The 27389-nt window shown below is 43.6% G+C and overlaps 1 protein-coding gene across 1 annotated transcript; it reads right to left on the reverse strand.

The window, feature by feature from the left end:
- Nucleotides 1-2115: 2115 nt before the first annotated feature.
- On the reverse strand, nucleotides 2116-26920 carry GPM6B (glycoprotein M6B). The gene is made up of 5 exons (XM_009871656.1): nucleotides 26860-26920; nucleotides 19186-19305; nucleotides 8400-8586; nucleotides 5489-5645; nucleotides 2116-2310 (listed from the first exon to the last, which is right to left on the reverse strand). The coding sequence occupies exons 1-5, from the start codon at nucleotides 26918-26920 to the stop codon at nucleotides 2116-2118; spliced, it is 720 nt and encodes a 239-aa protein (XP_009869958.1).
- Nucleotides 26921-27389: the final 469 nt, after the last annotated feature.

A 27389-nucleotide genomic window follows, 5' to 3' on the forward strand; every position in this document is an offset into this window, starting at 1 on the left:
ACAGTCTCCAGCAGTATAGACAGAGGCAAAGAAGGCATTCAGTAACTCTGCCTTCCTTCTGTCCTCTGTCTCCAGGGCACCCACCTCATTCCCCAGAGGGCCTACATTGCCTCTAGTGTTAGTTTTGTCAGCAATGTATTTGAAGAAGCCCTTTCTATTGTCCTTGACCTCCCTTGCAAGGTTTAATTCCAAGGAGGCCTTAGCTTTTCTAATTGCCTCCCTACATTCTCTGACAGCAGTCCTACACTCCACCCAAGGGGCCAGCCCTTCCTTCCACAATTTATATACCCTGCCCTTCCACCTGAGTCTGCCCAGCAGATCCCTGGTTAACCATGCAGGTCTCCTGGATCTCTTTCTTGATTTCCTACCTGTTGGGATGCACTGATCCTGAGCCTGCAAGAAGTGGTCCTTGAATAGTGACCAGCTCTCATGGGCCCCTTTACCTTCCAGTTCCTTGTCTCATGGGGTTTCCCCTAGCAATTGCTTGAAAAGGCCAAAGTTGGCCCTCTGCAGTCCAGAGTAGCGATCCTGCTTGGTATTCTGTTTCTTTCAGGACAGCCCTTACTGATTACATTGAGTTCTACTTGAAGTGTAAAGTAACTGCTGTAGAAGACTGTGAATTTCAAACTAGAGGGAAGAATTACAGAAGGATTCCTCTCCATTTTAAGTCCGTTAGGTAAGAAAGTATCAAGCAATTGCTGCTACAAGAAAATCTGGTTTGCCATACCTCATGCACTCCCAATTACTTTTCTTACATGAATGAAAAATACAGTAAGTTGACAAGATCTAGGAGGTTAGCTTATTGTTAAACTTTTAGGCCTGTAACAGATGTGAAGCTTAAGCAAAAGCCACTTGAAACAGGAGGAAACCAGTTTGTCTCCCCTATGCAACTTGCATTTCCAACTCAGCTGGCTAGAATTAGCAACTCTGTAAGGGGCAGGCTGCTGAAATTATCTCAGGAAGGTATCGCTTTCAAAAAGATTTTATAGGATTTACTTCAAAGCCAGCTTCTCCTCTGCAACTGCCATAGATGCTCAAAGCCTTTTAGCTACTCCTTCCCACCAGAAACACGAGGACAGCTCAGTGACACAAGCTGCCCGTTACAGAGCTGCTCCTGCCCATCTCTTGGGGAAACCCAAATGGTTTTACTGCTTAGAGGAACAAGGACAGCCCCACGCAGCGCTCGTAACGGCTGTGGAACAACTGGGACGAGCGTGAAGGTGGTGGAGCACATCTTCTCCCTGCACTCCTAGGCTTTGCTGCGGAAGAGAATGTCTTCCCAGCCTCTTGCTGCCAGTTGCTAAAATGAGATGTGAATGTTTAATTGATTTGGGACTTCTTGCTTTTAAAATGAGTGTAGCTTATCTTCTCTTACTGGACTTACAGCCTGGATAGGAAAGCAAACCCAAGCTTTTTTATTTGTTCAGCTCTGAATCCGTTTTCTCTGTTTTGAATGACTCCATCCAAAGAAAGAAACATTCCTAGAAAATGTTAGCTAAAACGAAGCCAAAAACAACAGTGACAAAAGCTCCTATGCACAGGGGAAGCTGAAAAGACTAACTTCAGGAAAAAATTCCCCTTAGGGAGTGAACTACTTGAAAAGCCTGACCCAAACTCTTGGCCGCACTCCTCTGCCACCTGCACCCCCCTCTGATTTCCCTGTGGCATCAGAAAGCAGCATTAATCCGTTAACAGTTAAGGCAGACTCTTGATGGCAGGTTTGAGGTCTTTTAACTGAAAGTAATCGTTAGAGCAAAGCTCAGGTGTTAACCTCCTATCTAAACAGCTTTTTCAAAGGAAATAATATATGCATACAGGCTCCAAACCCAGCATGTGGTTATCTACTTCTCACTGCTGTTTCTAAGCAGTTTATTTTGAGGCTGATCTATTTTTAAACCTAACACTATAGCATTGGAAATCGCTACAAAATCATTTGAGATAAATGACTTGCTAGTTCAGTTAAACTGATTGCATCTGGGATGGGATCAGTGTAATCTGAATTAATTAGAAAAGTAACAGCACATTCAGAGATAGAAGATGCTCTTGCATTTGGTTCTTCTGATAAGGCTGGGACAAAAACTACTGAAGACAGACCAAGGAGAAAGGATAAAGCATTTAAGCAAGATTAAAATAAGTACCATATTGCCTGATATCCACGCAGATCTGGTCCCCTGGAACTGTCACATTTGTCTGAAGAGATTTGATGACTTCGCAAGTTGACCATATGTTATAGAACATAAAGACAGGCACAGCAGAGAAGCCGAAGACCCCAAGCCAGGCCACTCCAAGCACATAGGTGAGGAACACAAACTGGGCAGAGAAAACACAAGCACTTCACGATTATTCTTTGAAAACAGTACTTGAATTTTCCTTAGAAATGCTTCAAAATAATCTTCAAGTACAATTCCAGAAACCAAGTAATGAAACATTTGATTTCCAAGCATAAATACAATCAGTATTCGAAGACTTTGATAGTTTAAATGCTACTGAAAAAGCAACTTTTTTCCTTTTTCATCAGCCTGCCTGAGTAAACAGCTTGCCCTCCCGAAAGAGCAGTCCATTCATTTCTCAAAATTTTCAGCTACACAGGGATGCTGGTTGTAGGCTAAACCCAATAAAATTCCAGCAAAAAATCAATTTAAGGAGTTTTTTTAATTAACTGTAACATACTAGCATTTCTATACAACTTGCAAATTAAACTGAGTGAATCGATGTTCACAGAGCTCTCCCATGCTCCCCCACTTACAGAAATCAATTCTGAATGCAACATTTGAGAATACCTATTTTTGAAAACATACCACAACCGTTGCAGCTGACCAGAAAGATTCAATTGGTCTAATACACATTACCAAGAAGAAAATTAGCTACTTTACCTGAGAGAATAATGGATTTTCCATCAAAATTTGCTGGTTTGGCTTGCTCTTTTTTAAAAAAAAAAAAAAATTGCATATGCATCTTCTTTAGTAAGATTGTAAGGTGTGGCACTCACTGCTTTCAAAATCTCTAGCTTTGCCCTGCCACCTAACCTGTTCCCTTTCCTCTTGTCTTCCAAGTTTTATGTCAAAACGGTAGCTCTGACATCAGCTCCCATCTCCCTCCCCCTGGCGAGACTTGGATCTGGATACTATGTGGAAAGCGCGAGGGATGCTGTTACATCTTGTGTGCTCCCTTTCCGCTGTTATTTAACCATAGGTGGGACTACGAAGGCTTCACTTCCAGTAAAGCCCTGGACCTGTGCTATTGTACTTGAAACCCGCGTGTCAGAGGAGAACATAAAGGACAAAAAAGGCTCTGACGAAGAAGGTCAGGTCAACCTGACCCAGAACTGACGGGACTGAACTAACGCTGCAGTGGTGGAGGTTTGCATCCTAACAGGTTTTTGTCCAGATGCCCTCAACAACTCCGCAAATGTTAAAGCACCAGTTGAGAAACCACTTGGGTTTTATGGTCAACCAAGGTGGTTTGTTGTGTGTGTGTGGGGAGATGAAACTGCTTGCAGAGCTAAGGCCCATGAGAAACACAACTAGCCTTTCATTTACACACAACTGAACCAAACCACCTATTTTGCCTTAGATAGTGTCGTGCACCAGGCAGGCGTGTTTTATGCGAGACTTGAGAATTATCTCTTTCGCTTTTGGTAAGGACCAAGGAGACCAGTTTAAAGGATTTCTATAGACACACTATGCATAAAATGTGGGTTTGCATACGGGTATGTGGAAATGTGCACGAGAGGAAGTACACAAATGCCTTTAACACCTAAAATAGCCAGGAAAAAACCCACACTCACTCTCACACTTAACGCAGTAACTGTGGGGAATCACTATTCTGTATTACCACAGCGAACACAAATCATTTAAGAAAGTTGGAAATCGGTCTTCTGTGACAACCTTATGCAAGATGGGAGGGACTGCCTTTCAAGACCTTTCTTGGTAACGTAACAGAGAATGAAGTACAGGACCTCTTGATCAAAGAGGCAAAAAAACCCCATCACCGTATGTCCAAAAGATTGTTGTGTGTACCCAGCTGCAGCCACTAGTCTGTTAAGATATTAACATCTCCTCAGAAATCTTGTTTTAAGCAGCTCTACCACTACACAGCAGCATACAGGCATTTTTACACCATGGCTGTCATCACTAAGCACCGATGGCGTCTTACCAGAGCTCCAAGCCATTACTCAGCTGCTAAACTCCCTCCTTCATTGTGTGGACAAATAAATATGGGTAAGCATGAAAACAGATTTTTCTGTCATGTTTTCATGTGTCACGCTGGTGTTTGTATAAGCAGCTGACAATCATGTGCCTGCAACTACTCAACGGCACAAGCAGTTGTCTGCACTAATGAGATGCATATACATGTATGTTTCTACCATATTTTGGATCTTTTGAAAACACTGCTTTACATCTAATTTCACTCCTCAGCAAAGACCTTAATTGCTAGAAAAAGCCAGCAAATAGCTGCTTAACTGGGAAATGATTGGATGTGTTATATTTATTAGCTCTTGAAAAATTCAATAAGTATCCAACAGCATAGTGGAAAATTGTTAACCCTCTTGAAAATAAACATGCATCTCTTTTGTATTTAACCAGCTGAAAGTACATATTTTTTAAGTGCAGGATATAGATTGTATATTAAAATGCAACAATCACATCAAAAGCCTCTTCTCTTTTCACCCACACTTTCCCGTGGGCGATCTGTCATACTACTTAGCTTCCTTCATAACTACGAGCTTTGAATTCAGATTTGCAGAAATAGCTTTGAAATCCTGTCTCAGAAACAGAGTTATGTTTCTTTTCTCGCAGAGTGCGCCCTAGGGGGCAATGTGGGTGAGAATCTGAAGTTTTATTTTTAGTTAAACTTTGTTTAAAATCTTGTTCTAATACAGAAGTACACTGAAGGGAAGAGGGCTGGTAGCTTTAAGGCTTTAAGTGGTTCAGCTTTGTGAATAAGACTCACTATTCTATCTGTATGCCTTCTGCCATCTGCAAAAGCAAGACAGCAATACTCGATTCAAGTGCAAAGATGTTGGGAAGCTTGATTCATTACTGTGTCTGAAGGATCCGGACTTCCTGAAGCAGAACTGACTATGGAAGTCAGAGGCATTATAGCATGTTATTTAAACTGCTCTGCAAATCACAGCCGTTTTCCAGTCTGCCTTTAAGCATTACTGGTGGGCTCCACGTTTAAAAGCACAGATTTCATTTTGTCTTGCACCAAGTTTTAAAATCAGCAGTCTCCATCATCTTAGTTTAGACATTTATGATAGGGAAGGCCACGGCAACACATGGACAGTCCATCTGCAGAACTTGGATTTGGCCAAGCATCCTCCAAGTTCCAAGAAGGGCCAGCAACAGGCATTAACTCTGACCACTCATAAGGAGTTAAACAAAGAAGGCAGCAATATACTGTTGCTCAAAAACACAGGAGTCAAGCCAAGCCCAAAAAGGTTCAACAAGCTAAGACTACTGTTCCCATTTCTGAGGCTACTCACCATTCCACTGATGCAGCGGCCACAGGCTGTCGTTTTGAACTCTCCATGCAGCTCCTTCACAGCACTTGTTGTATAAAAGCCTTCTGCCAAAAGGATTATTCCATATAAGAAGAAAAATGATGCAATGCCATAAATTACATACTGCATTAGCTGTATTCTAAAAGGGAAAAGAAAAGAAAAGAAAAAGACCTAATTAGATTTCAGTCCTAGAAAAACAGTCCTCCCAAATCAAAAGAGCTATGAAGTAACTCCTCTTCTAGAAAGACAGTTCAAGGCTCCTTGCATTTTAAGCAAGTGAGCTGCAGGAGAGCGCTGGTAGGACTACCCTGCTTCTACAGATAAGCAATATTCATGAGCATTAGTCTTGCATCTAGTTGAGCATCCCCTGTCTGTGCTGCAGTTCTTACACTCACTAGTTGGAGGTGCTCTGGAACCACACAGATACTATTTGAGAAAGTTCTTGATTCTTTAAAAATCTATTATCTGCAATGACACTCCTACAGTATTTTTACTCTGGCTAGAATAGGTAAAATGAAAAGAATAATTTCTAAACATTATCAGTCAGATGCAGTATATGAAGCTGATGGTTTCAGAGGGTGAGAGTGTCAGATCGTCCATACAATACTTCTTCTGGCCTCCAAAAGTCATACTTCGTTATTAGCAGAACCTCTCCAGAACTTAAGCCTTCTTAAACGTAATTCGATTGTTGGGATGGTTATTTTGGATGAAGCAATTCACAGAAGACAGAGGTTAATTTTATATATCCACGCTCCCACTTTCATAAGGGCAAATATATTTTTTCTCAGAGGTATTTTTTTTTTCAGTTCCTACCACTCTCCACTAAGTAGCTGCCAGCATACATTTCCAAGGAGCATCTGCATGTTTTAGCTTAATTTAAAGAAAATTGATGACTTCCATTTATATAATTAAATGTTACCCAGACAGATAGCACATTCCTTGTATCAAAATAGGATATTGCTCACGTAAAATTATATGTGGGAAGTGTTATGTTTGTTTTTCAAACTGATTAAAAATAACAGGATAAATCAGTTGCACCTGTGCTGTAAAGTATGAAAAAAAAAAGAATCAGGATTTGAGAATATAAAAGAATTCATTTCACCATCACTAATACTCTAGGAGAGACTCAATGAATGTTACCAGAATTCAGTAATATGAAATCTGGTTAAAAAAACTATTCAAAAGGGTGCCTCCCTATTTTTCATATATTTTACACCTCTATGGCCTTAAATTATTTGCCTCTTTCTAGCACCTCTTCCCCCTTGCCTGCCTTGTCAGCCCTCCACAGAACCCAAGACCTCAGCTGCTTTGGTAGGAATTATGCATTTCCCCAGCTGCTGATGCTGACTTGACAAGAAACATTGCCAAGAATTCTCCAAAATGCAAAACTTGCTGCCTACTTGAAGAACAGGGGGTTTCATTACTTCGGTTGCTGCAGAACAGCCGCTTACAGCTTCTCGCTGAATCCTGTGGCTAACTGTGGGGCCCCCCAATATCAAAGCCTTCACACAACATCCTAAAAGCTGGGTCTTAGGGGTAGGTGAACAAAACACTCGTTCGTTGTCAGCACACCCCAATGTGTGCCACACAGGGCCCCTCTTCATGAGCACGCATGGCCTGAACGTGGAGCCTTCCCAGAGACCCCAGGGTGGCTTCCAGAAGATTTCGGCTGCATTCCCTCATGCTGAGCCTCTGCCCAGGCATGGAGATGTCTCCAGGTCCCAGCTGCACTTCTGTGTCAAGGGGAACGAAGGGTTTACACTGGTGGGGCTGGGCGCCGAGGGCAGACACTGGTACAGGCCTACAGGGCTGGGGAATGCAAAAGTCCCCAAAATGTTTCCCCTGTGGTTACTTCCGAAAGTTATGGTTGCAGGGAGAAACATCAAAGCTTTTTCTAGTCTTTTCTCCCTCTTTTTTTTCATTTGTACAGTGTCCACCTTCTTCTGAGGGGGGATGGACAAAGCAACACATGCCTGTTATTTCTGTCATCTCTTCAAACTTTTATGTTACCAACAAACACTAAATCTACCTCTTTCAGATTAAAATTATTACCCCTTGTTCTGTCACTACAGGCCCCAGTAAAAAGCGTTTTTCCATCTTCCTTATAAGCCCCCTTCAAGTACTGGAGCCTTCTCCAGGCTGAACAACCCCAAATCTTTCAGCCTGTGTTTGCAGGAGACGTGCTCCAGCCCTTTGATCATTTTTGTGGCTATCCTCTGGACCCACTCCTACAAGTCCATGTTCTTCTTATGTTTAGCGCTCCAAAGCTGGACACAGCACTGCAGGTGAGATCTCAGAGAACAGAGTAGAGGGGCAGAATCAACCTCTCTCAACCTGCTGGCCACGCTTCTTTTGATGCAGCCCAGGATACAGTTGGCTTTCTGGGCTGCGAATGCACATTGCCGGCTCATGTCTAGCTTTTCATGCACCAGTATCCCCAAGCCCTTCTCCGCAGGGCTGCTCTCAGTTCTCCATCCCCTAGCCTGTATTGATACCAGGGGGTTGTGCCGACTGAAGTCTAGGACCTCGCATTCATAAGGTTCACAAGGTCCTACTCCTCAAGGCTGTCCAGGTCCCTCTAGATGGCATCCCTTCCCTCAAGTGAACTAACCGCACCACTCAGCTTGGTGTCATCTGCAAACCCACTGAGGGTGCACTCAACCCAAGTGTCTAAGGCACTGATGAAAATATTAAACAACACTGCTCCCAAGAGAAATGGGTTAAGCGGGGTACACGCTCTGGTTCTTTGTGTGTGAACACCAAAGAACTACTGAGTGCTGCCAGACAAACACGCGACACAATACTCAGGGATGAAGACTGAGGTTTGAATCCATCTCTACTCATTTAGCAGGAGGGCGTTATGAGGAGTAATGGAAATGGGCGGCATACTTACACTTCACTCAGCAAAGCATGGTCACTGGCAGTCGTGGAGAAGTGCTGCTCGAGGATAGACACAGTTCCCGTGAGCGCCACATGGCCACAGCCACAAAACAACGCTACCCCCGAGAAGCAGAGAATGGTTGCCACGAGCGAAGCATATGGCACTCCTCCTAGGCACTTAATGCAACATTCAAAGCAACCTAAGCAGAAGAGAGAAAGCAAAAGAAACATTATGAGCAAAAAGCAAATTATGAGGAAAAGAATATCTGTCCTCCACTTGGTAAAAGCCACAGGGACTAAAAGGCCCAGGTATTGACATGCTAAGCAAAAATCTATAGGTGGTTGAAGACAGCATCACCCTCTAAAGCAGTGACCTACAGATCTGTTGGTACGGACTCAAAGCCCAGAAAGCGGGCTGAGTGCTCCTCTCTTCACAGGATCAAGAGGAGATCGATGAGATAGCCTATGAAATGGAAAAAGAAAAAAAATCACTTGTCTAAAGTGATCCATTGTGATTCTGCTGCTCATACAGGGCTCACCATGTTTCGGCATTACTAACAGCAGGAGCACCATTCAGGGAGCCAGAGAAGCAAATACTCAAGACAATAAAGCTATTTGGAAAATTAAGAGATTCTTTGCACTTTCACTGGAAGAGGAACACATAAAATCTGCAAACTTAACTACCCTACACTCTCTCATGTCTCCCGAGTATCTTTTTGTATAAATCCACATGAGGTTATAGGGATACAGATATTTTAACAACAGAAAAATTGAATGGTGGCTGAAGAGGAGCAATTTTTATCAAGAGCAGTGAGATGAAGCTGCATTACACAGACAATTTCAGCTTTATAGGATACACTGGATTTACAGTGATCCCTGAATACAGCCTGCAGTAGCATAATCATAGTTTTAATGAAATGTGCCGTTTAAGCAGTCTGAGTTAACAGAACAACCCCCCAGAACTGCTGTTCCACAAACACTGTAATAAGGAGGTTGCAGCTGAATCGCCAGGTTCCTCCTGACCACGTGGCCTGAAAACCCATCTGCTTGCAGAGCTGGGAAATGTAAATCGGAAACAAACACAGCTTTTAACTGCGCTATAATGGTAATGGCAATCCATACCAATTCATTACTTCAGGGTGATGGCATTAAGCTGTCTCCATTAATGTGCGTTTCATACAACTGCGCAAAACACAAGCCATTAAGACGACGCTTAATGGAGTGACCAGCATTGCACGTCGCAGGAGCAGCCCGCTGCTTCTCGGGGAAGGTGCTAAATGGACAAAGCATTTGAAGGCAGGGAGACAGCTGGCAAACGCGCACATCACATCGTGGCCTCCCGCCTCCAAAATTCCTCACCAGGATCAGCAAGTCTCCATCCGCCACGCGAGGCAAGTTTATTTTTATCCCTCTCCCTTTCCCACTAATTGAATGAGTTGCAGAGCAGGCATTTCCGCAAAACACTGGGGAATAATATGCATCCGATAATTGAAAGCTTTCCCATTTCATAAGTGGGAAACTCTTCTTTTAAAGAGTCACTAGGAAGCACCCTAGTTAGGCTTAAGCAGCTATCACCACCAAAATGACTTATGAAACACCACTTCTCTAACTACAGGCAAGATTTAATTGTAGAGAAACAAGCCTGGGAAGCTTTTATAGTCAAGCCCACAGCTGGGGTCCACTCAGCAGAAACCATCTTCACGACAAAAATACTGCCAAATGAACAAACACTGCAGGTTAGCAGCGGTAGGGCAAACGAAACCCAAATGTGCACTATCAGAGGAAATCATCTCTGGTTTTCATCTTATCACAGAGGTCCAGAGTTGAGTTCAGACACCAAACCTCGCAGAGCAATCCTCTGCTTTGGGGAATCTGCCTGAACGCAGCTCACGAGCCGGATGCCAGACACAATGGCAGTTGTACACATGAGGCTCGCTCGCCTCCGCAGCATCTGCTCCCGGGTCAGGCCCAAACCTCCAAGAGTTAATCCAAGAACTGCTTGCACCTGGCAGTGGATTAACAGTGAAGGATTAGCCAAGAGTAACCAGCAATGCTCAACACACATGTGGCCACAGCCCAGCACAAAGCAAACAGCCTTTTGGGCTGCATTCCTCAGAAGGTGACTAAACACTAAATCATTGCTTGGTGTGGAGGAGGTTGATCTCCTAACTGTGCTGATCCCATCAAAGACAGGAAATAAAAACAGCTGGACACAAAGCCAAGGGACTTGACAACGTCCAAAAGACAAGCCGCTGGTTTCAGAAAATGGGAGCAGCCTGCTTGACAAAATTAAAAACCGGTGTAGACCCCAGACTGACCTAGGTACCTCTCCTCCCAGTTCCCACACCGCACAGACAGCTTTACAGGCCATTCGCAGAACATTCACCATGAATAGTTTGTTGGATCCCTTGCCCAAACACATGACAATTTCTGCCATTAATCCACAGGCTCTCGAACACATGCTGAGAGCGTCAAACCCTCCTCCCACCTCCCAGAGACTGGCAGTGGCACATAGCATCTTCGTTGCCACACTCTTTATGTCTTCCTCTACAGCCCAAGTAAAAAGACATCACAATGTTTGGGTGGCTTTCATTTTATCATGACCAAGGGACAACCTAAGAGGTGTCTAAGGCAACCACACCATTTTGAGCGAGACAGAGAAAAGTGCCCAAATGTGTAACTGCAGGAACTACTTGCCCTCACACCAAGGCTGAAGCAGGAGGCAGAGGGCCTTCAGTTCACAGGGAAATAATAGCAAGCTGCCAGCTTGAGAGCACAAGAAGCATCCCAAACCAGCACGCTTCCAAGAGACAGCATCCAGCCATCCATAGCCATTCTGCACCCAAATTGACAGCAGAGCTGCCCAGCCTCCTGCCAGAGGGTAACTAACTGCAGGACACAACCTCACAGTGCAGGAGCTGCCAGAACCCCGACCGATCCCACTGTGAACACTCTTTATGAGCAGCTTAAAATCCATGCCTAGCCCAAGCAATATAGCTGGTTTTATAGTTTTGTTTTAAAAGAAGCCTTAAACCGTACTGCCAAAAGCAGCTTTCAAAACCAGCTAAAATGGGAAGCACTCGGATAGGCCTCCCAAGCTTCTCAAACAAACATTGAAGCAAATTAGAGGATTTCTGAAAAAAATAAATAAAAGTAAAAGAAATTAAATCCTTCCTGGAAACCAGCTTTATGATCTGCCTCTGCAACTCCAAGTCAGCTTCATGCAGTACAAATGAAAATCTACGATTTTTGCCTAGTTCATGTTCCCAAAACAACTTGCTAATGCACTGATGACAACTGCAGGCTGAAGGCCTGTGAACTCGAGCTAACAAATATAAGTAGTATTAGAATAAGTTTAACTTCATGTCTTCTGCTAGTTTTTGCTTTCTGTACAGCCAATGCCCTGAACTTTTCAGCTGTATATCCTCTCCCAGAACAACAGTGTAAAACCATTTAAATACGAAACTGTCCAGCATACACATCGCTGCATCTCCCGTTTCAATGGCCATTTTGTGCAAGGCATCACTAGAACCTTTTGTGCAACTCTGCAGAATAAAAACATTTTTTGTCCTCGGGCTGGTGAGCAGCAGTTGCCATGGAGGCAGGTTAATAACAGCCCAATGATTTGCCCAGAGCTGCCTGTGATCTTGGCTACAGATTTAACACACTCTCAGAAGGAGGCCAGCTAAAACAAGGACTGAGATTATTCTCTAGGGAATGAATGCTATTAAATACACACACACACACAAATATTCTTGCTAAAGGACAAAAATAAAGAGAAGAGAAAAAAACCAGGAACTGGCTATTCTTTTAATCTCTTGGAAACTATCAGTCACAGGAAATTGGTAAAGGATGAACCTACATACGTACACGAATCGGCAATTGGTTGCTTAATGTATGAAGAACAATTATACAATCTACCCAGCAGCATATAGGCTACTGCATATATGCAGGAGCTTAGCCATTCAATTTCCCATGTCAAATAGCAATTGTGTGGCTAAACCTTCTTTGGTACTTTAAGTATGGCTTTAAGATTTAAACTCAGAAAAGCAAGGTAATGCAGAATTAATGGGAAGTGGTCTTAAAAAAAATGCAGTTCTTAGACTTTAATTCATCCAACAAAGGTAAAGAGGGAGTGGAAGGACAAAATCCATGCTTTGGACATGACAAAAGCCAATGCAATAGGATCAGAGAGCTCTCTTGAGTATTCCCAGGGCTTGCTGTAGGAAGATCATACATCAGCTCCTGAAGCGCAGACTTGAAAAGATGAGACAGACACACTTTCACAAAGCCACCTCTTAAAACATGATGTAAGGGAAAAGTGTCCACACCTCCTGGACAGAAAACCAGCCTGTTCTCTAATGTCCCAAACGCCTCCTAGGTTGAACTATGTATGCCTCAATGGGTCTCAGGTACGAACCACTGAACCCAAAGTCAAGGTCACTGTGGAGCCAAAAAAAAAGGTGATCTTCAAGGTCTCTTCCAGCTGAAACTATTCTATGATTCTATGAAAAGCTCCCCATTTCAGGAAGCAAAACTTCCAGGCTCCAGTGGCCATTTTCCAAGCTAGTTCCTGCTCTCTCTTCCTTAGAAATTTTGTTTCTTCCCCTCCCATAAATGTGTCTTGCTGTTCTGAAAGATGAAGAGCACCACTTTTTCTCATCACTTTCTGCAATCGCGTAACGCATTTTTAGAGACCCTGGCATGCTGCATGGTAGAAATTCCGTGGCATGTTCCACCACAGAACCACAACCTCTGTTGGCTTCAGCACCACAGCTCAGGGAGCATGAGTGGAGGAATCGTTTTAACAAAAAGAAGGTTGCAAGAAAGCCAAGCAAAGAAAAAGCACTAAATAACACCTTCAATGAAAGCACTAGGTAACATCTTAAATGTAGCCATTGCATATAAATCAGACTCATTATTACACACCCAGAGGAGTCCCATGTTGGGACCATTATCCCCAATTCACAGATAAATGTAAGAGGAGAACCCAGTACTTGACATTCTCCTCCTGTTTCCTCTGGGCTGAAGATTATCCAATACCAAGCATGCATAATGTTCTAAACCACCATGAATCTTTGTCAGAAAATGAACTTTATGTCAATAAAAGCAAATACCAATTTTACTTCCTGTCACCTTCTGTATTTTTAAAATCTCCATTCGGAATGGCTTATGCATGCTAGGATGTACATTCTCATAGCTTACAGCATGATTGACAGCTGCAAGGGAAGCAGTGAAGGATGTGGGAACACATCAATACCTCAGAAGTAAAATGTGGAATTTACTTCCTTCTTCCCTGCGTGACAATAAACCAGTACCTCGCAGTAAGATAACATTACTTCTCACATCTGTCGCCCACACCAGCATCCAAGGGTCAGTGGCAACAGTACAGTAAGCTAAACCACTTAATTGTACAAGGGTAAGTTTAAAGCATGTTACAATTTCTCTCCATAGTTTAGCTGGGGCTCTAAAATAGAGAGAAACATTTATTTACCTCTAACAAAACTCTTAAAACTCCTCCACAGACAACCTCCTTTCTGGTTCAACCTATCCAATTTTTGCCTTTTTGTCCTCCCCAAGCCAGAAGCTATGAAATTAACTTACACTGAAAACGAACTCTTTGTGAGAGCCAGAAAACCTAATGCAAGGGCACTTCAGTCCAGCCACATCGATAATGTCCCCCTGCATTCTCATCTCCCTCTTCCAGAGCTGTTCATCAATACCCACTCCCTCCCAGCCAGCACAGGTTCTGTGATGTGGAGAAGATGTGACCTTTGGAGACCACAGCCAGCAGGGCTGCCACAAAGGATCAGACATGAAACCCAGCACAACCAGCACTCTCGCCCTTCTCTGCGGCTTCATCTGAGCGAAACGCAGTGAGGTCTGGGCTCCTCTGGTCCATCCAGTAAGTCTCATCCCAATCTCCACTGCTTAAGAGCTACTCGAAGAACACGCAGCTCCCTTCTGAAGGTTATCAGCATTAATTGCAACTTCGCCAGATACTCTTGATACATATGTGAGATACTGGTTTCAGGACTGTCACGCAGCCAGTTCCTCACTTCTGAGAAGGTATTTATTCTCTTTTACCAGTTTTAAGCCTGCCATTTTTAGACTTCATCAGATGCTTCCATATTCTTGTGTAGCAGAGAACTAAAAATCCTTGTTCATGCCTCCTGTGCTGGAACTGGAGTGGAGAAATCAGGAGAACTGGTGCACCCTAAGAACAAGCATCTCACAGCTAGGAAGCATCCTTAGCAGACCCCTTTTTAAACCCACAAAGGACTAAGTTACTCTGTGGTGCTGTATGAGCAACCATAATAAGCTGCTCCTGAATACTCCAGAAAAAATACAGTAAGCATAGGTTTAAAATCAAGCACATTTTTTTCTGATTAACAAAAGCCAAACACCCTTGTGAAGGTTGTAAATGCTCATCAACAGCAAAACCTATTTTTTTTCCCTTTCACTGAAGAAAACACGACATTCAAACTGGAGAAAAGGCTGTTTACCAAGGTAAGATTTGGATGTTGTTAAATGACACAGAGAAGACTAAAAACATACAGCAGCAAACACAACTGCCTTTTTTCTTGAAATCTCAGGTCCATACAAGCAGTTCTTATAGAAAAAAAATACAATTGCATCCCCACTGCAGGAATGAAACCTATTTCATGCAAAGACAGATGATCTGAGTGCTCTTTTACAGGCCTTATCTAATTTGTCTTGTTCAGTTTTATTGAAATACACACACGCTTTCCATCTATATCATACCCAGGCTCATTAAGCTCACAGGTGTTCTGAAGGCGTCTTTTTCAGGCAGTGCCATCTATGAAATACAAATCACTACATCCACGCTGGTTACAAGCGCTCGTCCCTGGCGTTTGCTGTACAGGAGCGAGGAGTCAGACCTGCACGGGAACGACTCTCACACGCTTCCCATCTATATCATACCCAGCATCTGTAAGGCTCATTAAGCTCACAGGTGTTCTGAAGGCGTCTTTTTCAGGCAGTGCCATCTATGAAATACAAATCACTACATCCACGCTGGTTACAAGCGCTCGTCCCTGGCGTTTGCTGTACAGGAGCGAGGAGTCAGACCTGCACGGGAACGACTCTGCTGCCCCGTAAGACATCAGGATGAGAGAATTGCTCTCGTCCAGCTTTACTGCTCCTGGACAAAGGTCAGGGAGAACTTTATTTTAAATATTCACGTTCTCCTTGTCTTTCTTTTTGGCCTATGAAACAGAGGAAACCACAGCAGAAGAAAAAATACCTAATTTATACTTTGGAAAAGGCCTTACTTCAAACAGCCTGATATGGGAATTGTTGAGGATGGGGGTTTTTTTCAGCTATAAGCTACTTCTGCAGAGAAAAAAATTAAGTTGGTGATTCAAAAACAGACTTTTCACAGAAGGGATAGTTCAAGTAGTACTGACAAAAGATTTGGCATTATTCCTCCTGGAGACTTGTTCTAGTGTTTATTGTCCAAAATAACCCTTGAGACTTTTGCACAGCCTGAGCGTGTGGAAGGATTCATTGACATGCAGAGCTCAAAATTCAAACACATTGCACTAGCAAAGGCAGACGCCGGTCCAAGCTGTGGCTGTAACTCTCAGCTGACATATCAACAAGATGTTCCCCCTTTCTGCCCTCATCCTGACCTACGCCCTGCCACGCTTCACCTATTTTTGCCTTCTTGGAGAAAAGAGTCAGTAGAGTCAACACGCAAGAACTGCTGCTTCAGTAGGTGCCAGCCCAGGTGACAATTCTGGACAAATTCAAGCCAAAGAGGCAAAAAAGATGAAGCGATGGGCAGACTGGCAAAAGTATTCAAATGCCTGAAGGTCTAGACAAGCTCAGGGGGGAGAAGTAGAAAAGCATCTAAGCATTTCAGTCCTATGGGCTACTTCGGCAGTCCTGTGAAAACTTCTGTAAGGACCTTTGGGTTTCCTTGACTCAACCATCCTCCAGACCCACCTGTACTTGGCTGATATAAATTTTAAAGCTGACCTCACGTTAATCAAAGGTGAGTATCTTACCTGGAAGACTGGAGTTGAGACTCTTAGCTCCACCTTTCTGGCAGCTGTAACTCACCTCACTCTCCATCAGCCTTCAGCACTCAGTAGGAGAGCAAGACTTTTGCCACATTGGATTTCAGCCACTTTCCCAGTTGACTCCTCCCTAGCTACAAGGAAGCAAACAGAAACACAACCTCTCTCTCCCTAGAGCTGAGGGCAAAAAATAGTGTGTCTGTGGATTTCAGCTTGCCAAATCTAAGTTTCAGATGGCAAAGTCCTCATTTTAGTGATAACTGAAGACCCAACTATGGCTTTACCAAACTATTGAACTAGAGGAATGGTAAGAAACCTTAAAACACAGCTGCAGAAGACCTTTGCCCTGCAACAGCTTTCATGCTGGCATTTCCCCAGTTGAGTCCCCAGCACACCATTTTCAAAATTTAAACTTGCTTCAGGAAGGGAGCAGGCTGTTTCAGTGAGATACTCCACATTCGCATGCCCTTATGTGCTCACAAAACAGCTGAAACACCTCCCAGCATCTGGGGGAAGCAAGTTAAGAAAAAAAAATAAATTATTCCCATAAAGCAAACAACGCCCACCCAGCCTGGAAGAGTGCCTACAGCTAAGCACATGTTAAACAACCACTGCTACATTTCTCTTACTAAAGAAAAAGATGGTACTTCACTTCCTGGGAAAAAAAAATTGTTTTAGGCATTTTGAAAGGCTCATTAAGCTCGCAGGTGTTCTGGGGATGTCTTGGTTCCAGCACTGCAGTGAATATCCCACGCTGACTCTTCCTTTGTTGCTCAAGTGCAAGATTCAGGCTTAAAACAGGGAAGGGAGATCATGGCATACGCAGAGGCCCTGGGAAAAGAGGTGGATGCCACAAGGATTGCCACTGAGGTGCTCTCCTAGTGATATCCATTTGGACACTGACAGAGGAGGCAAAAGTAGAGATAGCTGTACTGCAAAGGCACCTAAGAAATAATTTGGCTTGTCAAAGAAATAGGGAGTTTCTCTCTGCACAGTAGCTAACGCCGCCCAGCAGCGGGAGCTGTATGCCAGCACTGAAGGCAGGTATGTCTCAGCTGTGACCCGTGTCGTGACTGAAGTGACATTTTCCTTCCAAACTAAGGGAAAGGAGCGAAGACCAGTATTTTCATTATGGTTACTCCATCACCAGCAGATTGGTCTTACTCGAGACCTGTTCAGGACAGCTTCAATGCTGCCTGAAAACCTTTTAACTTCTTTAAGTGCAGCCACAGTGCTTTCCCTTGAACTGGCATTTCTGGGCTTTGTTGGTGGTGTTTTTTTATCCTCGTCAGCAAGAACCCTTTCATCTTCAACTCCTCCACGGCAGGCACCACATTTACCTGCCTGTTACTTCAGGAAGGCTCCCAAGGCAGTCTGAATAGGGTTCAATTGTCTAAACAAGGGTTTCTAGCACCATTTTAGGTGCCAGACTCCCAGCTGCTGTGACAGAAGGCTGTGCGTCTCCTCCGCGCCCTAGCTCATCCGTGCCAGCACATATGGATGTGTCTCATCACTGGGGACAGCTGAAGGGGCACAAGACCCTGATAATCAGGCACCTGGACTGCTCCTCCATCTGTATCCTCCACAGTTCAGGAAGGTACTGTTTGTAATCTATTGCTTCCTCCTGAAGCATTTCTCTCATGCAGAAAATAAGTGATCTGAACTTTGGGAACACCTTCTGGCTACCCCAACTCTGTTACCCGGGTCATTTTTCACAAAAGATAGTCAAAATGAACACAGGTACTGAGGATGGAGATCATCATTTGCAACTTAAGTACTAGTAAAAAAACCCCCCAAACTATGAACAACCAAAACAAAACAAAAAACACATAAGCATTTCAAAGCAAAAGAATAAACGTATGTGAAAATACAACAAAAAATAAAAAGGGAAGGATTAGGCAGCAAGATTTGGTGAACATTTCCCTGCAGTTGCTGATGAAGTCTCTGATGCGGAGGCAGGCATCTCCAGCAAACAAGCTGTCAAGCAGGCTTCAGTCAATCAACTCCATAAAGAGAAGAGGATTGCTGGATAGAGCTAGCTGCAAATGCTGCTGTCTCTGAGCATTCGTATCCCTTGCTGTGCTAACCCTCAGTCAGACTGGAATTTTCCAATGCAATCAGTCGTGTGCTTGATTTCAGGTGCTTCTCTGAGATGCTTCAAAGCTAAATTCCCCCCAAAGGCTTAAAATGAAGCTTCAGGAAAAGAAAACAGGATCTTTTGAGGACTCATGCCAGATATCAAAAGGACAGACACATGGAATCACTAAACAGTTTTTACAACCTCAGCTGAAATCCTCTTTTAGACTCCAATATACACATTTACTGCTTCTAGCAAGGGAAAAATGCAAACAAAATCACAAAATACTGTCTAGAAAGCATATAGTAGGAGATCAGCAAATCAGATGTGTTTTAGTGTCAATTACTGCCTTTGTGGCTGATCAGTTTGATAGATTCACCTGCATACAAAACCCATACTATGCCACCCCATCTGTAAACAGTTTTGAAGCGATCGGGCAGCACAGTTAAAAGGGAGGTGTCCCTCACCTCACACATTATTGTCTTTCAAGCATTAGCAACTGGATTTATGTCAAGTATTCATATGAAAGAACTAGATTCCTTACACTCTTAACAACCAAAACAAGAAAAAACAGAAGAACATTTATCTTAAATTGTTAGGACTAGTACAAAGCATTAAGTTTATGCTATCACCATTTCTGAACTCTCCATTTCCCTTTCACCCAGCCCTTTATTTACCTTGAATCCCCAAAGGACTAACATTGCCTCTCAATGCTGGCACATGATGGTACCGGTGTGGCCTTGAACTCCTGTACATCCAGTGGTACCTGCCAATTTCCATTTCTGGTCTGGTGATCACTGCCAATTTTAGGTGGTAAAAAGTCAGTGTCACCAGCAAGTTGTAGTTCAGCACTTTCAGTCATTTAACTTTAAAAATACGAGCCCAGAAAAACACGCCATAGTTTCAGAACTGAAACAACACCACCTTACAAACCAAGGAAGGGGGCGGGAGGGATGACTGACAGGGAAATGCTCACACAAGTGTTAAGTATGGTTAAATGGCAAAAATTCCACCTAAGATTTGAATTAAACATATAAGGAAGGACGCTCTACTCCTTCCCCCCACCCACACTCATGCCTCCCTTTCTTTGTCCACGGCAAAGAGCTCTGCTCCAGAAGTAGAGGAAGACAAAGTCAGGGAAAAACACATTACCTGTTTTTTTTTAAAAGACCCTTAATCTGTCAAAGAAAGCGGTTAGTGTCACGTGCAGAGGTAAGGCAAACACAGGAGTTCGCTCTGTTACTTTCTTAACTCTGTTACTTTCTTAAGCTGTGGGCTTCATTTCACATAGGCTCTGCTCACGTCCAAAAATCTGGACGGAGTATGTTAAAACAGACTCGTTCCAGGTTTACGATGACGGAGAGCAGTTATCCCGCTCCTTGTCTTCTCAGAGGACAGATGAAGCTCAGCAAGGAGACCCCACAGGCAATAACACACCCACCCTCCTTGCACACTCATCGCACACACATCGCACACACATTCCAAGCCCCCTGAAAGAGGCCACTGGCAAAACCACATCAAATCACTTTGGAAACTACACGTCCTCACCTCGGCAGTGCTACCTGGCTTTGTCAAGGCTGTCGGGGTGAGACAGAGAGATCTTAATTTAAAATGCACCAGAGTCCCACTCTGTGGTGCCTTAAATGAGAAAGCAACTGTCATCTCTGGCCAAAATAAATCCCATTCTGCAGCGTTTGGGCACGTGGAGGAAGTGAAGGTTACAACACTGAAAACCCATCTACTGCAGACTAGATCAGAGATGACTTTCAAGGGGCAGAGGTAGCAGGAATGCCATAAATTTTTGGCCTGTGAGAGGCTAGAAAGGTCCTGGAGCTGGTGTTTTTGCTACTGGTGCAGTGAGGAGTTTGGCACAGCCATATTTGCATGTGTCAATAGGAAAAAAAACAAAAAAACCCCAGAAATCTTTTTCTCTAATGCAAATGCTGGATCTAGAGATTTTAAACAATTTGTTCACCTCTTACACCGGCAAATGAACTCCAACACTAAAACAGTTTTCTGGGTTTGGGGTGCAAACTTACTATCAATGGCTCTCTAAAGGATATTTTACAGCTTGGAATTTTTCCCCTCTCTGCGACTCACACACGAACCATTGAACAGGTACAAGGCAGTATTTTTTGTCTTAAAAGACATTATTCCATTTTGTACGGCTTACTCTTCCTTCTGGGAAAGGCAAGTTCCACATCTCATGAACATAATCAAATTCAGAATGTGTTGAAAGCATTGTTCCAAAATGACTGTGCATGCTTGGGATGATATCATCTCCTTCGGCTTACACAGGAACAATTCTGTTTATGAGATCACAAGGAACGCCATAATAATTGAATTGGACACAAACTGGAAAATAACAGAATTCCTTGGCTAGTACTGCATCCAGTCTCTCTCTCCCTCCCAAATGTCTGTTTTCTGCTTTTTTGAAGCTACTTGCTGGACCTGGTAAATCTGAATCTGGTAGCGGATTCAGATTTAAAAACAAGGAAATTCAAACCGATCAGCTGCAAAGGCTTCCATGAAGTAAAAAACCCTTGTCATTTGCACTGCAGCAGCATCTAGACCAACCCTTGGCACCAAAAGGATTTTATCCTATCAGGCCTGAACCTGCAATTCAATATTTCTCCTCCAGTGGCTACAAAAGCCACTTGCTCAGAGCAGCAGAGCAGGCTTCCTTAGCCTGGGGGGAGACACTGGTGAAGTCACCACCATCTGCTGTGGGGCAAACATCAAGCCCTGAGATGCGGAGATAGCATGTGAACTTTTCTGTAAGCGGAAACACTCTATGAGGTTGTTTTTGGTATTTTTTTTTTAATTAGCAATTTCTGGGTTTGCAATAACAGGGCTCCTTTCATTAGAAGTTGGTTCAGACTCCGTAAGGAATCTCATTTTTTCCACTGCTCTGCAAAAAGCCACTTGACAATGGCTGCTTGGTAGCCCTCATCCCATTCCTGGCACGACCTCTGAAGCTCAGGAGTATTTCTTGGTGATTTTGCTGGGACCCACTCACGCCTGCTCATGCAAAATCATGTCAAAAGCCCCACAGGCTTCAAGTGGCCCAACAACTGCTGCACACGTCCAAATGAGGAGTTTAAAACTCTGTACCTCAGACAGTTAGAAAAAGAAATAGCTTGCCCAGAGAGGTGGTGGAAGCCCCATTCCTGGAAGTTTTTAAGGCCAGGCTGGATGGGGCTCTGGGCAGCCTGATCTAGTGGGGGATGTCCCTGCCCATGGCAGGGGGTTGGAACTAGATGATCTTTAAGGTCCCTTCCAACCCTGACAGTTCTATGATTCTATGACTTCTTTATCTTCTTTACGAGGAACTAACTACACTCTTCGCAGGTGACAACACCTACCCGCGCACGGCCACGTTGGTGCAGCTCGAGGCCTCCTGTCAGAACCGGGTTTCAGTCGGTCCTGGCTCAGACACAGCAGCTACAGAACTGACGACGTTTTCATGTCCCACTCGCGGGCGAGGCTGCTGGTGACTGCGGTGTTCAGTATTCATCGGGATGAATCATTTTGCACGCCTGCAACAAAATTCCCAGCGCCCAACATCCTCAACGCTCGCTGCCTTTAGCATATGGTCGGAGAGGAAACAAACAGTTATGACACTCGTTCGTCGCAGCTGACGGAGCAGCCCACGGGGGCGAACAGAGAGGGCTGTCGTTCGGCTGTTTATGAGCTCGTGATGAATACTGCATGAGGGGCAAGGCTGGCCAGAAAATGGGGAAGGGTCAGAGCAACCGAAGGGGATTCTCCCCCCCACCTCTTTTAGCCCCTTTGCTCCCGCTGCAGAGCCCATTGTGCACACACGGTGCCATCTGGGTTCCCCACCCCCCCACGCCATCGCCATATCCCGTGGCACATATGTCTAGGTTTTCTGCTTTCATGAGGTCATTCAGACCAGTATGAGCGTGTTCTCCGAGTGCTTTTCAAACCCCCCTCCTATTTAGAAACCAAATCCTATTCATTAAAACCTAAATCACTAAGCCTGCCAAATTATTATCCCCAGAATATCGCGTGTCCCAGATTCTCCCTGGGCTGGACCTCTATTCCTACAGTCGTATTCTTCAGGGACTTATACTTAAAGCAGTTATTGTTTTCAGGAGATCTGAAACACCAGTAAACTGCTTGGAATGAGAAAAAATAACATTCTGTGAAATAAGCAGCGTAGTAAAAATCTGTCAATAGCTTGACAGCTCTGATATCACGGTGGGAGCCTAAGATTAAAGGGGCATATTTGAAAATTTTGGTTATTAACAATAACATGTATATTTTAAAAAGGTATTTTCTCAATTTGCTGTAATGAAAAATACATCTATCTGTGAAACACCAAAATGTCATAAGCTCACCTCATAAAATGAACCTCACTAAAAGTGAAATAAACTGCACAGTACTTCCCTCCTTTCTCATGTCTCACTTCTAACAGCTTCATCTACACTATCACAGAGAATTGTACAGTTGCGTTTAAAAGAAGTATTTGCCTTCTATTTTTGATGAGCATATACTTGTCTATTCAGAGGTTAAAAGCAGAAAGACTACTTCGTATTTGAAGAAACTAATAAAACTCACAGCTACTCCTGAGCACGAGGTCTTCTTTCATCGAGAGCACATTAATAGGGAAGAGCCAATTAAAAGGAACCTTCCGTACAGCTGCTCAGGCTGGTTTCCATTATTCCTCAGCAAGGCATATGCAATTTAAACATCATATATATTCATAAAAGGAAGCTATAGCCTAGTGTAATGGCTTTCTTCCATCCTCCTACGTGTATTTGGTGAATCCACCATGGTCATCCACAGTTGGGTTTTATTTTGGTTGTGTTTTATTATTTGGTTTGTTCAATTTTGTAACTTAGTAGTATTTCTCATAGTTAAATTAAAAGGGAAACTTCTTGTCTCTGTTAATGTGTATCAGGATCTATATCCTTCACTGCTGATACAAAACGGCATTTCGTTTTTCTTATTTATTCCACCTCAGTAAATCTGCCTGCCCAGTCCTCACGTTTTGATTTAATTTAATGCCTGCAAGATAAACCCTGTCATTTGCAATAATTTGTAAACCTTCATCTTTAAAATGCATCCAATCTGTCCTGCAGCCCTGTAAAGTATATGTTAAACATTTTGCTTCAGCCTGCTCATGGTGTTCTCCTCTGATAAGGGCTGCTGATACACAGTATAAAGCTGACTTATTTCTTATCTCCATCAACATGGGTGGTGTTCCATTTCCAATTAAAAAAACTGGGGCAGCAGCCACTCATCTGTGTGCAGATAAACAAATGTCTGATCAACACTGAATCCATCAGCTGGGTAACAGCACTGCCAGAATCAGGCAAGGGATTCATGAAAATTGTTAAAATATAAAACTTGAATTCATATACGATTTAGCAAACTTTAAAACCCCAGCTAAGACGGTTTTCATTTATCAATCAGTAATTATTCATAAAGAGCATTAGCCTGTGCAAATTGTCTCAGATAAACAACAATCCAGAATAGCTGGACACAGAAACCAGAAACACAAGCCAGTACCTATGTGACAACACTGCCCAGATGTGACTGGTTTAGGTGCTCGAGATGAAAAAAGATCTCTCCAGTGCTCTCCTCACAAGTGTAGAGAGCCCTGCATATAGATGGCATGTAGTCCTAGCCCAACTTCCTACACGTATGTATTCTGTACAGTTACAGTACACCATTGAGGAGGCTCGTGCATTAAAATATCACAACTTGGAAACCTGTAGTTTAAAATTCTGGCAACTCTAAGATGAAAAGCACAATTTGCTATTAGTCAAATGCAGGTACTTTGCCCAGAATGTGGCAGTGCAAAGCACGCTGTGTGTGAACCTGAATACCCCAAGTGAAATGCTCGGGATCTTCTCTTGTTCAACCTAAGCAACAGCAAAACCCCTCAAACCCCTTCAGATGTTGGTGTATCTCCTTGGCCTTTGGAATTCTTTTCTGGAAGGAAGAGATAAAAGACCTTGTGATAGCACCTTGACTGCTCCAAGCTGTGGCGCCTGCCTTGCAATCGCTGGATCTGGGGCATCTCGGAAAGGACAGCCATTACGCCAAGATCAGGTGGGATCTTAGAGGAAGAAGCAAATGTTGCGAGCCTGGCGAGCATGTAAGGCAAAGCAAGAAGGTGACCCGGTCCAGGCAGTAAATGGACACATTTTTGAAGGCATCAGCTTCCGTTCTATACTGCAAAACGAAGCAGCAGCATTTTCCTGGAAGTTTCTTCACGCAGAGAAAAAGCTCTTTCCTCTCCAAGAAAGCTGCTGGTGGAAAAAAGCTGCTGCTTTTGAAAAATCCTGCCATTCCAGAGGTACCCGATGCCTGCTGAGCCCATCCAAAAACCTGTCCTGGGCTCAACAGTCTTAGCACTTTGGAAAACCTGTCGTGTCGTGTGTGTCCCCTCAGCCGAATATACCTCCTACACCACCACTTCATGGCAGTAACTTTGCAGGGGGATCTGGGCTATTTATTTTGCTACTGAAACAAAGAGCAGGACTGTTTCAGTTTTCTGCATTTCAATTTGCTGTGAAACATACTGAGTATTTAAGGGAAGAGAAATAAAGAGCATAATGTGAGAGACCATGTGTTACTTTCAGAAATCAGGAAACTGGCCAGAACAAAGCCTTCAAGCGTTACACCACTAACCCGTGTAACAGAACCAAAATATAAAACTATGACAGAAAAACTAGGAAATGGTGGTAAAATCAGGAGAGGAGGTTCTTCTGCTTGCATTCTCTGAAAGCAACAGATCAAGCACCTTGACTTGGTAACAGATTTACTGTTCAACATGTTGTGCTTTCATCCTTGCCAAAAGGAAAGGGAAACCATAAACTCATCATAAACACACTCAGCAACACATTTCTTGCACAGCTGCTAATGCATACAGAAACTTCCTTGGGTGTTTATTGTACGTGAGTTCTATTGGTTTAAAACAAACTCATCCATCAGAGGAAAAAAATTGATGTAATTTTTGAAGAATGATCTATGATTTCAAGGTGGGTTTATAGCCAAGGTATTTAGGACATTTTGTACATTAAATACACTCTGCAGTGAGGTGGGTTATTGTCCACATACACTAATGGCTTTCAGAGTTTAATCTCTCATCAGTGGACCTCCTTTTGTGAAATCCCTAAGGGATTATGTAGTACTATGTCTAATCACTTGACGCATTTCATTTACCTGAAACTGAAGCTAGATTTGAATTAGACACAAAGCATGTAGGAAGAATCAGGTTCAGAGTAGGAAAACAAAATCTTGCACAGGACAGTATCAGGATTTATCATTACATTCATACATGAACTGTTAACAAGCGAAACAACTCTGCTTGAGGAATTGTGTAAGCATGTATCAGCTGCATATGTCTTTGAGATAGGTTGTTTATAAACAACACACAACAGGTTCATAAGTACACTGTGACTCACGTAAGAAGGCAGTGGAAATTTTAATAATTTTGTTACTGCCCTATCATATAGCAAAAAAACATAGCTATGATTTGCACAGCAGTCAGCTACACTAAAGAGGGACATTTATTTAGCATCATTATATGATGCAGAAACAAACCAGTCCTTTCCTAGTTGAAATTATCCTCTTAAGTTCAACACTCCATTTCAAACAAATCACCTGGAGGGCCAGAGTGGATGAAGCACCTCTCCCCCTGCACCGCTGTCTCCCTACCATGGAATTGCTACCATGGAATCATTCTCTCCATTAAGCAGCAATTCTTGGTGATTAACACGTCCTGAAACCTAACGTTGTGAAACTCACAGCATTATTCCCTCTTATCCACAGCACAAGCAGATCTCTACCAAAGCAAAATTTGTCGGACAACACCATCGAAAAGGAAAAAGAATTTTAAATCGAGCAGCAGTCAGCACCAACCTGGCTACACAAAGGTTGTGTGATATTATAATCTGTCATAAAGTTACTATAACCTAGGTCTCATGCTAAGCGTTACAAAGCCTTGCTACATGGCTAGCCTCAATGAAAACACCAGATCACGGCTCTGATAATGACACGCAAACACACAGGCATACGCTACTTCTGTAAACCAAATCTACCAAAACCTGTCAAAGACATAGCAAAAACAAGACTTCTTTCGCAAACATCGCTTTAGGTAGGGTTAGGACAGGTTGAGAGCAAATACAGACGCAGACAGAAAGATCGCTGCTCTATTAATTTGTTGTCAAGCCATGCAGGAACGGACGGCTGAGCCCGAAGATGCAGTAATGATTGTTTAAGAGCTATTCGAAAAAGTGGCAAAACTGGCCTAAACCTCTTTAAGCCCCTTGAATGAAAAGATTTAAACAGGCTATTGTCAGACCCCTGGGTACCTTTTTTCTCTTGGCTTTGTTCTGCATTTTCCTCCGCTGCAGTTTCCATGGCTGGCTTCATACCATCCACCAAAAATGCCGCCCCCCCCTCCCCCCCCAGCAAGCACTTTTTCTCTTCGCCTCCTTTTCTCACTCCCTTCCGTCTCGTATTTACGGCGGCAGTGATTGAGCGGCTCTCTCTTCTCCCCTACAGTAGATTACAGTCCTTTCCAAAACGCCAGAAAAACTTGGGTCAGCTTCAATTCCGCTCCTCTGACTGGTCCCCGAGGAGCCGTGCCAGCGAGCGCTCAGCCATACGTCACCGCGGTCCCCAGCTATAAAATCGCCATCCTGCGCCCGACCCTGCCCCAGCTCGCCGTGTCGAGGGGACCGGCATCGCGCCACTTTCCCCTCGCTCTCCGCTCTCCCCCTCTTCCCCCTGACGAATGTTAATCAATTCTCCAGGGTGGTGAATGCATCGGTGACATCGGGTGGGGAGATGCGGGAGAGAAAGAAAGGAACCCCCCGGCTGCCATGGGGGGAGCCCCCTG

Source organism: Apaloderma vittatum, unplaced genomic scaffold (assembly GCF_000703405.1).
Source record: "Apaloderma vittatum isolate BGI_N311 unplaced genomic scaffold, ASM70340v1 scaffold3416, whole genome shotgun sequence".
Lineage (NCBI taxonomy): Eukaryota > Metazoa > Chordata > Aves > Trogoniformes > Trogonidae > Apaloderma > Apaloderma vittatum.